This window comes from Salvelinus fontinalis, chromosome 6, assembly GCF_029448725.1.
Source record: "Salvelinus fontinalis isolate EN_2023a chromosome 6, ASM2944872v1, whole genome shotgun sequence".
NCBI classification, from domain to species: Eukaryota; Metazoa; Chordata; class Actinopteri; order Salmoniformes; family Salmonidae; genus Salvelinus; species Salvelinus fontinalis.
The window spans coordinates 11,976,647-11,991,143 of NC_074670.1; the positions used below are offsets into that span (position 1 = coordinate 11,976,647).

The window sequence follows — 14,497 nt, forward strand, 5'->3', positions numbered from 1 at the left end:
ACAGAATCGTCTAGAATGTCATTGTATGCTGTAGCGTTAAGATTTCCCTTCACTGGAACTAAGAGGCCTAACCCGAACCATGAAAAACAGCTCCAGGCCATTATTCCTCCTCCACCAAACCTTACAGTTGGCACTTTGCATTGGAGCAGGTAGCATTCTCCTGGCATCTGCCAAACCCGGACTGCCAGATGGTGTAGCGTGATTCATCACTCCAGAGAACGATTTTCCACTGCTCCAGAGTCCAATGGTTGCGAGCTTTACACCACTCCAGCCGACGCTTGGCTGCTCGGCCATGGAAACCTATTTCATAAAGCTCCCGACGAACAGTTATTGTGCTGACGTTGCTTCCAGAGGCAGTTTGGAACTCGGTAGTGAGTGTTGTAACCCGAGAACAAACGATTTTGTGGTTCCACTCTGGAATTCCGTTCTGTGAGCTTGTGTGGCCTACCACTTTGCGGCAGAGCCGTTGTTGCTCCTTAACGTTTCCACTTTACAATAACAGCACTTACAGTTGACTGGGGCAGCTCTAGGAGGGCAGAAATTTGACGAACTGACTTGTTGGAAAGATGGCATCCTATGACGGTACCATGTTGAATGTCACTGAGCTTTTCAGTAAGGCCATTCTACTGCCAATGTTTGTCTATGGAGATTGCATGGCCGTGTGCTCGATTTTATATACCTGTCAGCAAAGGGTGTGGCTAAAATAGCCAAATCCACTCATTTGAAGGGGTGTCCACATACTTTGTATATATAATGTATCTTAAAGGGATAGTTCACACTGCATAGATCACCCTGGAGAGAGAGAGACAAAGAGAGCAGGTTTCTCTCTATCTAACATGTATCTTAAAGGGATAGTTCACCCAAAGTTCAAAATTACATATTGGTTTCCTTACCCTGTCAGCAGTCGATGGGCTGCTTTGGTTTTGTTTACCTGGCCACTGTTTCCAAATGGTAACAAATCCAATGCAAGTCAATGTTACCGATATTATATTTACGAGCTTCATGTTCAAATCATGTCCAAATCACCACTGCTTCAAGTCCCCAAGGCACGTCTCTGTACTATGGGGGACCGAGTCTTCTGCTCCGTTGCCCCTCGCCTATGGAATGCTCTCCCTGACCATCTGAGAGCCGAAGTATTTCAGCACCTAGCCTACTTTTGCTATTTCCTGCCTTGATTCAAATTATTTGCCCATGTAGAGCTTTAAGATAACACTGTAATGAAAAGCGATAAATAACTGCATCGAGTTACACAATCAATTTAAGATGCTATGATTTGGACATGAAGCACGGAAAAATTTGCATTGGTTTTGCGTCACAAACGCTAAAACAGTGTATCAAGCTCAGAAACTATTGTATCAAGCTCGCTAAAGTCTAATTTAGGTTAAACTTAAATTATCTTGAAGTCATGCCTGAGAAATTTGAACTTCACATTGAAAGTGACATAATACAACCGCATGACACTTAAAGGTGCAATATGTAGGAAATCGCTCTGCCATTTCCTGGTTGCTAAAATTCTAATAGTTTGTCTAATTTTAGTTTATGTGACAAAACAAGCAGAAGAAAATCATTGTACGATCTAAACCGCTGTGAAATATATTTTCAATAACCCAAATAGGGTATTGTCAGGTGTTTGAAGCTGGTGTTAAAAAAATAAATAAAAAAAAGACGCAAAAACTAAACTTAAAAAAAGGAATGCATAGAAATAGAGAAAATAGAACAGACATACCGCTTCTTAGACTTGCTTTCAATGAGAATGACAGATCTAGAACTCACATTTCTATGTGAATTTGGTTGGGTCGCCAACAAGTTGCATATTGCAGCTTTAATGACAATAACATCTGTTTATGACAGATGTTTTGTTGCTGTTATGACTGCCTTATGTACACCTTTCCAAATAAAATGTTATCTAAGCCTTTAGTCGTGATATCTACTCTATAACATCAATTTCTATGGGTCACATTTTATACATGTCATTGATATATGGCCATTGTTGCTACGGTGATGAGTCCCTAGATCAGCGTTGACCTCCAACACACTTCCCAGTTAGGTAATGATTAACCACAACCACCTTTGACCACTGTAACACTGGACATTCCTGTCAGGCCTAGATGAGCTAGGCCGGGGTGTGTTCTACTATACCTGAGCTGTATAATGTACACACACATCCTCCACTACTGTACCTGAGCTGTATTGTACAATGTATACACAAATCCTCCACTAATGTACCTGAGCTGTATTGTACAATGTATACACACATCCTCCACTACTGTACCTGAGCTGTATTGTACAATGTACACACACATCCTCCACTACTGTACCTGAGCTGTATTGTACAATGTATACACACATCCTCCACTACTGTACCTGAGCTGTATTGTACAATGTATACACACATCCTCCACTACTGTACCTGAGCTGTATTGTACAATGTATACACAAATCCTCCACTACTGTACCTGAGCTGTATTGTACAATGTACACACACATCCTCCACTACTGTACCTGTGTCCTTCCAGCACCCATATTATGGAAGCAATTGAGTCGTTCCAACATGGCCTCATAGTCAATTAGGAAAAGGCCATAAGAACAGTTGTGAACATGGACACATGACTGAAGTAACCCAATCAAAGGTAGCTGCTGTACTCACAGGAAGACATTTTCAAAGGTCATAATGCCTTCCTCTATGAGCCAGGCCCCGAAGCGGAAGCAGCCTGCATAGGCAAAGTAGATCATGGCCTGAGAGAAGGAGAATGTGATGCCATACACATGGGCCTTCTTCTGAGAGTTCCTACAGAGGAAAAGCGAGCGAGGGGGAGAGAGAGAGATTAAAGAGAGGGGTGATTACATAAACAAAAGTAATACAGTACATTTACAAGACTGACACTGTTGACACATTAAAAACACAGCAATGACTAGGACTTTTTATAATGGAAATTCTAAACTTTGTAGCACACGTACTTGTAAGGCACTATGAGGTTCTCCTGGTACAGAGACTCAAACTTCTGCTCTCTGGTGAGAGACGCCACCGTACGGATGTTCTCTATGGCCTCTGTGGCAATCTGACACACACACACACACACACACACTGGTTAGACTCAAGAGAAGAACGTATAGATATTCACTCTTGCAAATGTTGGGAGCTATGAAGAGAGTGAATAAGACTGTGTGTGTGAGTGGTTGTGTACCTTGCCAGCCTGTTCTAGCTCTTTCTTGTCTTTGACGGCGTGACCAGAGAGCATCTTCATCTGTATGCCTCCAGCTACAGCCATGACAGGTACCACACACAGGATGAGAAGAGTCAGCTGCCAGCCGTACACAAACGAGATGATCAGACTGGTGCCCAGGTTAGCCACGTTCTGGGCCAGAGTGGCCAAACGCACTCCTGTAGCCTGGAGAGGGAGGGAGGGTTAGTGTGTGTGTGTGTGTTGTGTGTTCATGTGTGTACTTACTACTTACCCCCTGTACTTGTGCTGCGTCTGTAGCCAGTCTAGTGGTGAGAGCTCCAACACTGTTCTTGTGACTGTCATACCAGCCCAACTCCTACAGGAGATCGAAGAGAGTTACATGTTCAAATTGTCTCTATAACCTATTTGAGCCTTTATAAACACTCCATAAGCCCTATAACCTAAATAAGCCTAAATACACAGTCTTACCTTTATTAAACACTATACAAGCCTAAATACACAGTCTTACCTTTATTAAACACTATACAAGCCTAAATAAACTGTCTTGCCTTTATTAAACACTCTATAAGCCTAAATAAACTGTCTCAACTTTATTAAATACCCTACAAGTCTAAATAAAGACCTTTATTAAACACTCTATAAGCCTAAATAAACTTGCCTGTCTCATCATGGCTTTAAAGGCCATCAGTCTCAGCTTCATGGTCAGAATCTCACCGGCCTTCCCAAAACAGAATCCCTGGAGAGAAGACAACCACGTATCACAGTCATAGTAAGTCAAACTTCAAGATGCTGTCCATCAATAGAAATACATTAGGGACCACTGACCTGCTGTAGGATAGATACAAACCCAAGCCCCTCCCACATTCTGTCACTCATTCATCATAGTATTTAGCATTAGGTGAGGTGTGTGCTTACCTGTAGGAACATGGTTATGAAGGAGACGACTCCAATGAGGGCGAACATGATAGAGTACAGCGAGGAGCGTTGTCTAACTAGTTCCTGGTCTTGCTCTGCAAACACCTGAAACATGACAACAACACAAACATGATCATCTGAGGTGATGCTATTTGATGGAATATGACTAATTCAACTTACAGTAATGAGAAGATGAATAAACTGAAATAAATGAGTAAACATAGAATGATGATATCTGGTATTAACTGATATTTAACATACAGCGATGATTTTAGAGAAGATGACAGCGAAGAGAGGCTGCATGCCCCCGTTGATAGTGGCACAGATCACACCAACCACCATATAGGGCCACTCAGGAAGGTTCAGCTTCAACACCTTCAGAAACGACACAGGAGGAATCTCCTCATCCTGGGGAGAGAGAGAAGACAGCGAGAGAGAGGAAGGAAGGAGAGAGAGAAAGAGAGAAGACAGAGAGAGGAAGGAGAGAGAGAAAGAGGGAAGACAGAGAGTGAGAGGAAGGAGAGAGAGAGAGAGAAGATAGAGAAAGAAAGGAAGGAGAGAGCGGACAGAGAGAGAGAAGACATAGAGAGAAAGGAAGAAGAGAGAGAAAGAGAGAAGACAGAGAGCGAGAGGAAGGAGAGAGAAAGGAAGGAGAGAGAGAAGACCAGAGAGAAACGAAGGAGAGAAGAAAGGAAGGAGAGAGAGAAGACCAGAGAGAAACGAAGGAGAGAAGAAAGGAAGGAGAGAAGAAAGGAAGGAGAGAGAGAAGACCAGAGAGAAAGGAAGGAGAGAGAGAGAGATCATCAGAAACATTCCAAATGGTACACCAATTATGTCCCACAGTGTGTCCACTACTGATCCTGGCTTGAAATGGGAATATCCACTCTAGCTAGTACCATAGCCTTACCTCTTCTTCCACCTCAGTCTTGTCCTTGTCTCCTTTCTCTGAGCCGATGAAGGACGATCCCTTGGTAGATTTCCTCCGGATGAGGGTGGTCTCTGAGAACGGCATCATTGACGGACTCTTCTCCTCCAGAACCTGCTCCTCCACAGCCTCCTCGCCCTCCTCAGGACTCTTAAACGTCTGGAAGAACACAACAGAATAGAATATAGAGTAAAATGTGTGTATTTGTTTGTTATGTGGCGTGTGTGTGACACTGTTTTGATAACGCTGTTACCTAAATGGTGACGTAGATGCAAGATGTGTGAGGAGGGTGTGAGGAGGGTGTGTGTGTGTGTTACCTGCATGGTGACCAGTGTGTGGTAGACTCCTTCTTTTTCCATCAGTTGACTGTGTGTTCCCAGCTCTACGATCTCTCCCTTCTGGAAGCCTGCGATGACATCAGCATTACGGATAGTAGACAGACGATGGGCCACCACGATGGTAGTACGACCCTGTCTCACCTGGAGGGGGAGGGAGGGAGGGAGGAGGAAGGAGGGAGGGAGAGAGTGGGGAGGGAGGAGGAGGAAGGGGGAGTGAAAGGGAGGGAGGAGGGGGGCATAGCAATGTTTAGTATATGTTGATAAACTGGTGCAAAGGGTGCATGTGTGTGTGTGTGTCTGTGTGTCTGTGTGTGTCTGTCTGTCTGTGTGTGTCCTCTACCTTGTCCAAAGCAGCCTGTACGATGGTCTCACTCTCGGCGTCGAGGGCTGAGGTAGCCTCATCCAACAAGAGGATCTTGGGGTTGCGTACGAGAGCGCGTGCGATAGCGATCCTCTGTTTCTGTCCTCCACTCATCTGGGTTCCTCTGTCTCCAACTAGAGTCTCAAACTTCTGCTCAACAAAACAATACTATCAATATATTGTAATCAATCATTATCTAGCATTAGTTATAGTACTACCACTACTACTACTACACACACACACACACACACACACACACACACACACACACACACACACACACACACACACACACACACACACACACACACACACACACACACACACACACACACACACACACACACACACAGACACACACACACAGACAGACAGACAGACAGACAGACAGACAGACAGACACATACACACAACACTCACAGACAGACAGACAGACAGACAGACAGACAGACAGACAGACAGACAGACAGACAGACAGACAGACACAGTAACGTACATCAGGTAGTGTCATGATGAAGTCGTAAGCGTTGGCCTCCCTAGCAGCCTGTTCTATCTCCTGATGTGTGACGTCAGGTCGTCCGTAGCGGATGTTCTCAGCGATGGTGGTAGCAAACAGGATGGGCTCCTGACTGACAACGCCAATCATCTCTCTCAGGAAGCGCACGTTCAGGGAGCGCACGTCATGACCATCTACACACACCTACAGAACACAGAGGACATAGTTACAGAACCGGTACTGTGTGTGTGTGTGTGTGTGTGTGTGTGTGTGTGTGTGTGTGTGTGTGTGTGTGTGTGTGTGTGTGTGTGTGTGTGTGTGTGTGTGTGTGTGTGTGTGTGTGTGTGTGTGTGTGTGTGTGTTTTCCATGATACTCACTGATCCCTCTTGTGGATCATAGAACCGCTGCAGCAGCTGAACGGTGGTGCTTTTCCCACAGCCACTACTGCCTACCAGAGCTATGGTCTGGCCACTACGCACACTCAGAGACATTCCTTTCAACACCTACAAAGAGACACACACAGAAACACACCATTCAACATCTACAAACATCTACTGGACATCATCACACACGCACACATAAAGAAGGCAGCACATACTTTGACGTGGGGTCGTGAGGGGTAGATGAAATGGATGTTGTTAAACTCTATGTTTCCTTTGATGACATCAGGCTTGTGGCCGTGGTCTGAGTAGCTGTTGATGTGGGGTTTCTGAACAGACAAACAACAACAGCAGTGAGACTTAGAACATAAACATAATCGTGTGAACATTCAAGCAGGTCACCAACTAATACTATTCGCACTATATACTATTACTGTACACAAATTATACCATAAAATACTACAGGCCTGTTATATTGCCAGTAACTATTTTTCAACCAATATGGTGCGTGAGAAGAGTATCCTGGTTTATACAGCAGCATAAAGACCCACAGACACAGAGGCCTGGTTTATACAGCAGCATAAACACACACAGACACAGAGGCCTGGTTAATGCAGCAGCCGAATGTTAAACATCCCCTTCTGAAGACTCCCTGTATTCCTGACTGCTCAGTGGGGAAAGATGTGTTATTCTACTGTGTGTTAAGCGCTCTACAGAGTCCAAAAAGTTTCCCCATTCACACCATAGACATTATATACAGTGGGGCAAAATAGAGGAGATCTGCATGGAGGAATGGGCCAAAATACCAGCAACAGTGTGTGAAGACTTACAGAAAACGTTTGACCTCTGTCATTGCCAACAAAGGGTATATAACAAAGTATTGAGAAACTTTTGTTATTGACCAAATACCTATTTTCCACCATAATTTGCAAATAAATTCATTAAAAATCCTACAATGTGATTTTCAGGATTTTTTTTTCTCATTTTGTTTGTCATAGTTGAAGTGTACCTATGATGAAAATTACAGGCCTCTCTCATCTTTTTAAGTGGGAGAACCTGCACAATTGGTGGCTGACTAAATACTTTTTTGCCCCACTGTAAGTAGACAGCAATTCCAGCTGGAATTCAAGGCCCCGTTCAGAGCAGCCCGCAGATAAAATGGTGGGCCGAATCAGAAAGGATTGATTCTGGTGGGAGTGTGGTGATTGGTGATTGGGGACTGTGCTTTAGCCTCCTGCTCTCTATGCCCCTCTCTTTAAGTCCCCTCCCTCCACCCTCCTTCTTTCCATCAGACCTCCCTCCCTCTATGAGTCCCCCACCTCTCTCTCCCCTCTCAGAGGGACAATAGGAGGAAGAGTGTTAGCCAGAGGGCAGGTTTATCTACGTGTTAGTTTAGCCCTGTTTATTTACACTAGTTTTCGTGTTACAGAGCATGAACAGTACGTGTGTGTGCCTGTCTAACACAGTGTGTGTGTGTGTGTATGTTTGTGTGTCTGTACCGGGGAGTGTGTGTGTCTCTCTCTCGCTCTCTCTATCTCTTTCAGATCTTACAATATGTAAGTTCCCCTGGGTACCTCACCCTTCCACAGTTTCCCCTTGTTTTTGTCTTTGGTGTGTGTGTGTGTGTATTTGTTTGTGTGTGCGCGTGTGCAAGTGGTGTGTGTGTGTAATTGGGGGGAGAGTTCAAAGAATGTAACTTTGATTTCTCTTGATAGTAAAAAGTTAGTTTTGCAACACAACATTTTGGTGGTCAGGGTATTCACATTCAACCACGTTCCTCAGTGTGTATATACTGTATGTAAGCATGGTGTAACGATCTGAGTGTCGGGAGGTGCGAAGTCAGACGCAGGAACAGCAGAGCTTCAATATGTTGAGTCTTTTAATACTCAACTTGCAAACACAATGTCCAACACGGACATACTGGGTGTCACACACAACGGTCCAACGACACGAATAAACGAACCCAGTCCACAATAATATCCACTCCCGAAATCCAAAAGCCACAATGAAACAATCCCGCACAAAGAAGCGTACGGGCTGGCTGACTAATAAAGCCACACTAATTAACAATTAACTGAACACAGGTGATACAAATAAACACATAAGGAGGGGGAGGAAAAAGAGTCAGTGGCAGCTAGTAGGCCGGTGACGACGACCGCCGAGCGCCACCCGAACGAGAAGGAGAGCCTGCCTCGGTTGAAGTCGTGACACATGGTAAGAGCAGCTCTGTCTGTCTGACTGTGCGTTGTAAACTCAAGTCATCGTGAAACATTAACAATCGTGAACCATTCACAAACGCACAGTGAACTAAGAACAGTCCATTCTGCTATAACCACAGTGATGCTTTGCGTGTGTGTGTGTGTGTGTGTGTGTGTGTGTGTGTGTGTGTGTGTGTGTGTGTGTGTGTGTGTGTGTGTGTGTGTGTGTGTGTGTGTGTGTGTGTGTGTGCGCGCGCGCGCGTGTGTGTGTGTGTGTGAGGATGTGTGAGGAGAGGGTGTGTGTCTCACATTGTCGATGATGTTGTAGACTTTGTGTGCCGCTCCCCGGGCACTGGCGAAGGCCTGGACATTAGGAGAAGTCTGTCCCATGGCAAACGCCCCGATCAACACTGTGAAGAACACCTACAGGACACAAATAAACATCAGTGTGTGTGTGTGTGTGTGTGTGTGTGTGTGTGTGTGTGTGTGTGTGTGTGTGTGTGTGTGTGTGTGTGTGTGTGTGTGTGTGTGTGTGTGTGTGTGTGTGTGTGTGTCACGGCTGTTGAAAGGAGCGGACCAAGTTGCAGCGTGGTGAGCGTACATTTTCTCTTTATTTTATTTTATTTGATAGTTCCCAATCAGAGACTACGATGGACAGCTGTCCCTGATTGAGAACCATACCCGGCCAAAACATAGAAATAGAAAATCATAGAAACACAAAACATAGAATGCCCACCCCAACTCACGCCCTGACCAAACCAGAATAGAGACATAAAAAGGATCTCTAAGGTCAGGGCGTGACAGTACCCCCCCCCCAAAGAGGGCGGACTCCGGCCGCAAAACCTAAACCTATAGGGGAGGGTCTGGGTGGGCATCTATCCGCGGCGGCGGCTCAGGTGTGGGACGCAGACCCCGCTCCACCGCTGGCTCACCCCACTTTGGTGGCACCTCTGGTGCGGGGACCCTCGCCACCGACCCCGGACTGAGCACCCTCGTTGCGGGCCCCGGACTGGGCACCCTCGTTGTGGACCCTGGACTGGGCACCCTCGTTGCTGGAGGATCCGGACTGGAGAACGTCGCTGGAGGCTCCGGACTGGAGAACGTCACTGGAGGCTCCGGACTGGAGAACTTCGCTGGAGGCTCCGGACTGGAGAATGTCGCTGGAGGCTCCGGACTGGAGGATGTCGCTGGAGGCTCCGGACTGGAGGACGTCGCTGGAGGTTCCGGACTGGAGACCGTCGCTGGATGCTCCAGACTGGAGGCCTTCATTGGAGGCTTCGTGCCATGTCTCACCACTGGAGGCTTCTTGCCATGGATCATCACAGGAGGCTTCTTGCCATGAATCATCACTGGAGGCTTCGTGCCATGGATCCTCACTGGATGCTTCTTGCCATGGATCATCACTGGAGGCTTCGTGCCATGGATCATCACTGGAAGCTTCGTGCCATGGATCATCACTGGAGGCTTCGTGCCATGGATCATCACTAGAGGCTTCGTGCCATGGATCCTCACTGGAGGCTTCGTGCCATGGATCATCACTGGAGGCTTCGTGCCATGGATCCTCACTGGAGGCTTCGCGCCATGGATCATCACTGGAGTGGAGAGACACACAGGAGACCTGGCTCTGGGAGCAGGTACAGGAGTCACCAGGCTGGGGAGACATACTGGAGGATTAGTTCTTGGCCGAGGCACAGGACTCACCAGGCTGGGGAGACATACAGGAGGCCTTGTCCTTGGCCGAAGCACCGGATACACTGGGCCGTGGAGACGCACTGGAGGTCTCGAGCTAAGAGCCTGCACAACCCGTCCTGGCTGGATGGTGACTTTGGCCCGGCACATGCGGGGCGCAGGCACAGGACGCACTGGGCTGTGCAGACGCACTGGAGACACAGTGCGCAGAGCCGGCGCAGGATATCCTGGCCCGAGGAGACGCACTGGAGGTCTGGAGAGCAGGGGTGGCACAATCCTTCCTGGCTGGATGCTCACCCTAGCCCGGCAGATGCGGGGAGCTGGGATGTAGAGCACCGGGCTAAGAACGCGTACTGGAGACACTGTGCGCTCCACCGCATAACACAGTGCCTGACCAGTACGACGCCCGCCACGGTAAGCACGGGAGTTGGCTCAGGTTTCCAACCTGACTCTGCCACACTCCCTGTGTGCCCCCCCCCCCCAAAAAAAAATTGGGGGCTACCTCTCGGGCTTCCTTGCCAGCCGTGTTCCCTCATAACGTTGCCGCTCCGCTTTAGCTGCTGCTTTCGCCTTCCTCTCTGCTTCTACCTGCTCCCAGGGCAGGCGATCCTTCCCGGCCAGGATCTCCTCCCACGTCCAGGATCCCTTGCCATTTAAAATGTCCTCCCATGTCCAGTCCTCCTTCTTACCACGCTGCTTGATCCTTTGGGTTTGGTGGGAAGTTCTGTCACGGCTGTTGAAGGAGGAGGACCAAGGTGCAGCGTGGTTAGCGTACATTTTTGCTTTATTTTAGAACTGACGCCGACAAAACAATAAACAATACAAAACAAACCGTGAAGCTCAAAAGCTATGTGCCCTAAACAAAGTCAACTTCCCACAAAGACAGGTGGGAAAAAAGGCTACCTAAGTATGGTTCCCAATCAGGGACAACGATAGACAGCTGTCCCTGATTGAGAACCATACCCGGCCAAAACATAGAAATAGAAAATCATAGAAACAAAAAATGCATCCAACAAGTTTGTAGAGTCACAAGCATGATGTAATCATTGCTTGGTAGGAATATGGGTCCAAATACTTAACTTTTGACTACACGTAAGTGAATTTGTCACAATACCTTTGGTCTCCTAAAAACCCCGCCAACCCCCGCCTTGACCAAACCAAAATAGAGGTTTATAATAAACAAACACAAATTTTACCAGCTCAGGCCATTCAGTCTGGAGCTGCCATTCAGTCCGGAGCTGCCATTCAGTCCGGAGCTACCTCTCTGTCCTGAGCTACCTCTCTGTCCTGAGCTACCTCTCTGTCCTGAGCTACCTCTCTGTCCTAAGCTACCTCTCGGTTCGGAGCTGTCTCCTCAGTCTGCTGGAGCCCTTTGTGAGGGTTCCTAGGCCAAGGTCGGCGGCGAGGGTCGCCACTCAAAGGACGCTAAGGAGGGGGACAAAGACAATGGTGGAGTGGTGTCCTCGTCCAGCGCCGGAGCCGCCACCGCGGACAGATGCTCACCCAGACCCTCCCCTAGAGTTTTAGGGGTTGCGTTCGGAGTCCGCACCCTCAGGAGGGGGGTACTGTCACGTTCTGACCATAGTTCTTGTGTGTTTTGCTTGTTTTAGTGATGGTCAGGACGTGAGCGAGGTGGGCATTCTATGTTGTGTGTCTAGTTTGTCTGTTTCTATGTTTCCTGTCTCTGTGTTTTCTCTGCACCAGCTAGGACTGTATTGTTATTTTGTATTTTGTAAGTGTTCACTGTTTAATCGTCATTATTAAATATGTTGAGCACAAGCTACGCTGCGTCTTGGTCCGATCCCTGCTACATCTCCTCTTCAGACGAAGAGGAGGAAGGCTGCCGTTACAGTTAGTCCCTACAAGTTCAAATGTTATTTCTAGTGGGGTTTAGGGTTAAGGTTAGAATTAGCGTTAAGGGTAGAATTAGGTTAGGGTTAGGAGCTAGGGTTAATTCTAGGGTGAGGAGCTAGGGTTAATTCTAGGTTTAGGAGCTAGGGTTAATTCTAGAGTTAGGAGCTAGGGTTAATTCTATGGTTAGGAGCTAGGGTTAGCGTTAGAGTTAATGTTAGGTTTTGGGGTTAAGTTTAGGGGTTAGGGAAAATAAGATTTTGAATGGGACTGAATTGTGTATCCCCTTCTTCAGACAAAGAGGAGGAAGGCTGCCGTTACAGAACCACCCACCAAACACGGACCAAGCAGCGTAGTAACGGGCAGCAGCGACAGCAGCAGCAGCGGCCCAGTACACAGGACTCCTGGACATGGGAGGAAATTATGAACGGTAAAGGACCCTGGGCTAAGGTTGGAGAATATCGCCGCTCTCATGACGAGCTGGGGGCAGCTAAAGCCGAGGAGCGGTGGTATGAGGAGGCAACACGGCTGGCCAGGAAGCCCGAGAAGAAACCCCAAAAATGTCTTGGGAGGTGGCTAAAGGGGAGTGTGGCGAAGTCAGGTAGGAGACCTGCGGCAACTTCCCGGGCTTGCCGTGGAGAGCGAGAGTCCGGGCAGACACCGTGTTGTGCGGAAAAGCGCACGGTGTCTCCTGTATGTGTGCTTAGCCCGGTGCGGTACATTCCAGCTCCACCTATCGGCCGGGCTAGAGTGGGCATCGAGCCAGGTGCCATGAAGCCAGCTCAAAGTATCTGGTCTCCGTACGTCTCCTCGGGCCGGTGTACATGGCACCAGCCTTACACATGGTGTCCCCGGTTCGCCAACACAGCCCAGTGCGGGCTATTCCACCTCGCCGCACTGGCCTGGCTATGGGGAGCATTGAACCAGGTAAGGTTGGGCAGGCTCGGTGCTTAATTAAGAGCTCCTGTACGCCTTCACGGTCCGGTATATCCGGCGCCACCTCCTCGCCCCAGCCCAGTACCACCAGTGCCAACACCACGCACCAGGCTTCCTGTGCATCTCCAGAGCCCCGTTCCTCCTCCACGCACTCGCCCTGTGGTGCGTGTCTCCAGCCCGGTACCATCAGTTCCGGCACCCCGCACCAAGCCTCCTGTGCGTCTCCAGAGCCCTGTACGCACTGTTCCTTCTCCCCGCACTCGCCCTGAGGTGCGTGCCCTCAACCCGGTACCACCAGTGCCGGTACCACGCACCAGGCCTATAGTGCGCCTTGAGAGTCCAGTGTGCCCTGTTCCTGCTCCCCGCACTCGCCTAGTGGTGCGTGTCTACAAACCGATACCACCAGTTCCGGCACCACGCACCAGGCCTACTGTGCGCCTCAGCAGGTCAGAGTCGGCCGTCTGCCCAGCGCTATTTGAGCTGCCCGTCTGCCCAGCGCCGTCTGAGCTGCCCGCCTGCCCAGCGCCATCTGAGCTGCCTGCCTGCCCAGCGCCATCTGAGCTGCCTGCCTGCCCAGCGCCATCTGAGCTGCCTGTCTGTCCCGAGTCGTCAGAGCCGCCCGTCTGTCCCAAGCCATTAGAGCCGTCCGTCAGTCAGGAGCCGCTAAAGCCGTCCGTCAGTCAGGAGCCGCTAGAGCCGTCCGTCAGTCAGGAGCCGCCAGAGCCGCCCGCCAGTCAGGAGCTGCCAGAGCCACCAGCCAGTCAGGAGCTGCCAGAGCCGCCAGCCAGTCAGGAGCTGCCAGAGCCGCCAGCCAGTCAGGAGCTGCCAGAGCCACCTGCCAGTCATGAGCTGCCCTCCAGTCACGAGCTGCCCTCCAGTCACGAGCTGCCCTCCAGTCACGAGCTGCCCTCCAGTCACGAGCTGCCCTCCAGTCACGAGCTGCCCTCCAGTCACGAGCTGCCCTCCAGTCACGAGCTGCCCTCCAGTCACGAGCTGCCCTCCAGTCACGAGCTGCCTTCCAGTCATGAGCTGCCCTCCAGTCATGAGCTGCCCTCCAGTCATGAGCTGCCCTCCAGTCATGAGCTGCCTTCCAGTCATGAGCTGCCTTCCAGTCATGAGCTGCCTTCCAGTCATGAGCTGCCCTACAGTCATGAGCAGTCCTCCAGTCATGAGCTGCCCTCCAGTCCGGAGCTGCCCTTCAGTCCGGAGCTGCCCTTCAGTC

General features: G+C 49.1%; 1 protein-coding gene across 6 annotated transcripts in view; it reads right to left on the reverse strand.

Moving 5' to 3' along the window:
- The window catches only part of LOC129857047 (ATP-dependent translocase ABCB1-like), a 38,805-nt gene that overhangs the window by 7,792 nt on the left and 16,516 nt on the right, over positions 1 to 14,497 (reverse strand). For all 6 annotated transcript variants that reach the window (XM_055924942.1, XM_055924943.1, XM_055924941.1 and 3 more), the window contains 14 exons: positions 9,109 to 9,222; positions 6,820 to 6,930; positions 6,599 to 6,724; positions 6,221 to 6,424; positions 5,704 to 5,874; positions 5,343 to 5,504; positions 5,008 to 5,184; positions 4,362 to 4,508; positions 4,101 to 4,205; positions 3,844 to 3,921; positions 3,457 to 3,540; positions 3,186 to 3,389; positions 2,959 to 3,059; positions 2,648 to 2,788 (listed from right to left, as the gene is read on the reverse strand). In XM_055924942.1, coding sequence (XP_055780917.1) covers positions 2,648 to 2,788; positions 2,959 to 3,059; positions 3,186 to 3,389; positions 3,457 to 3,540; positions 3,844 to 3,921; positions 4,101 to 4,205; positions 4,362 to 4,508; positions 5,008 to 5,184; positions 5,343 to 5,504; positions 5,704 to 5,874; positions 6,221 to 6,424; positions 6,599 to 6,724; positions 6,820 to 6,930; positions 9,109 to 9,222 — 1,925 coding nt within the window. The remainder of the gene's footprint in view (positions 1 to 2,647; positions 2,789 to 2,958; positions 3,060 to 3,185; positions 3,390 to 3,456; positions 3,541 to 3,843; positions 3,922 to 4,100; positions 4,206 to 4,361; positions 4,509 to 5,007; positions 5,185 to 5,342; positions 5,505 to 5,703; positions 5,875 to 6,220; positions 6,425 to 6,598; positions 6,725 to 6,819; positions 6,931 to 9,108; positions 9,223 to 14,497) is intronic.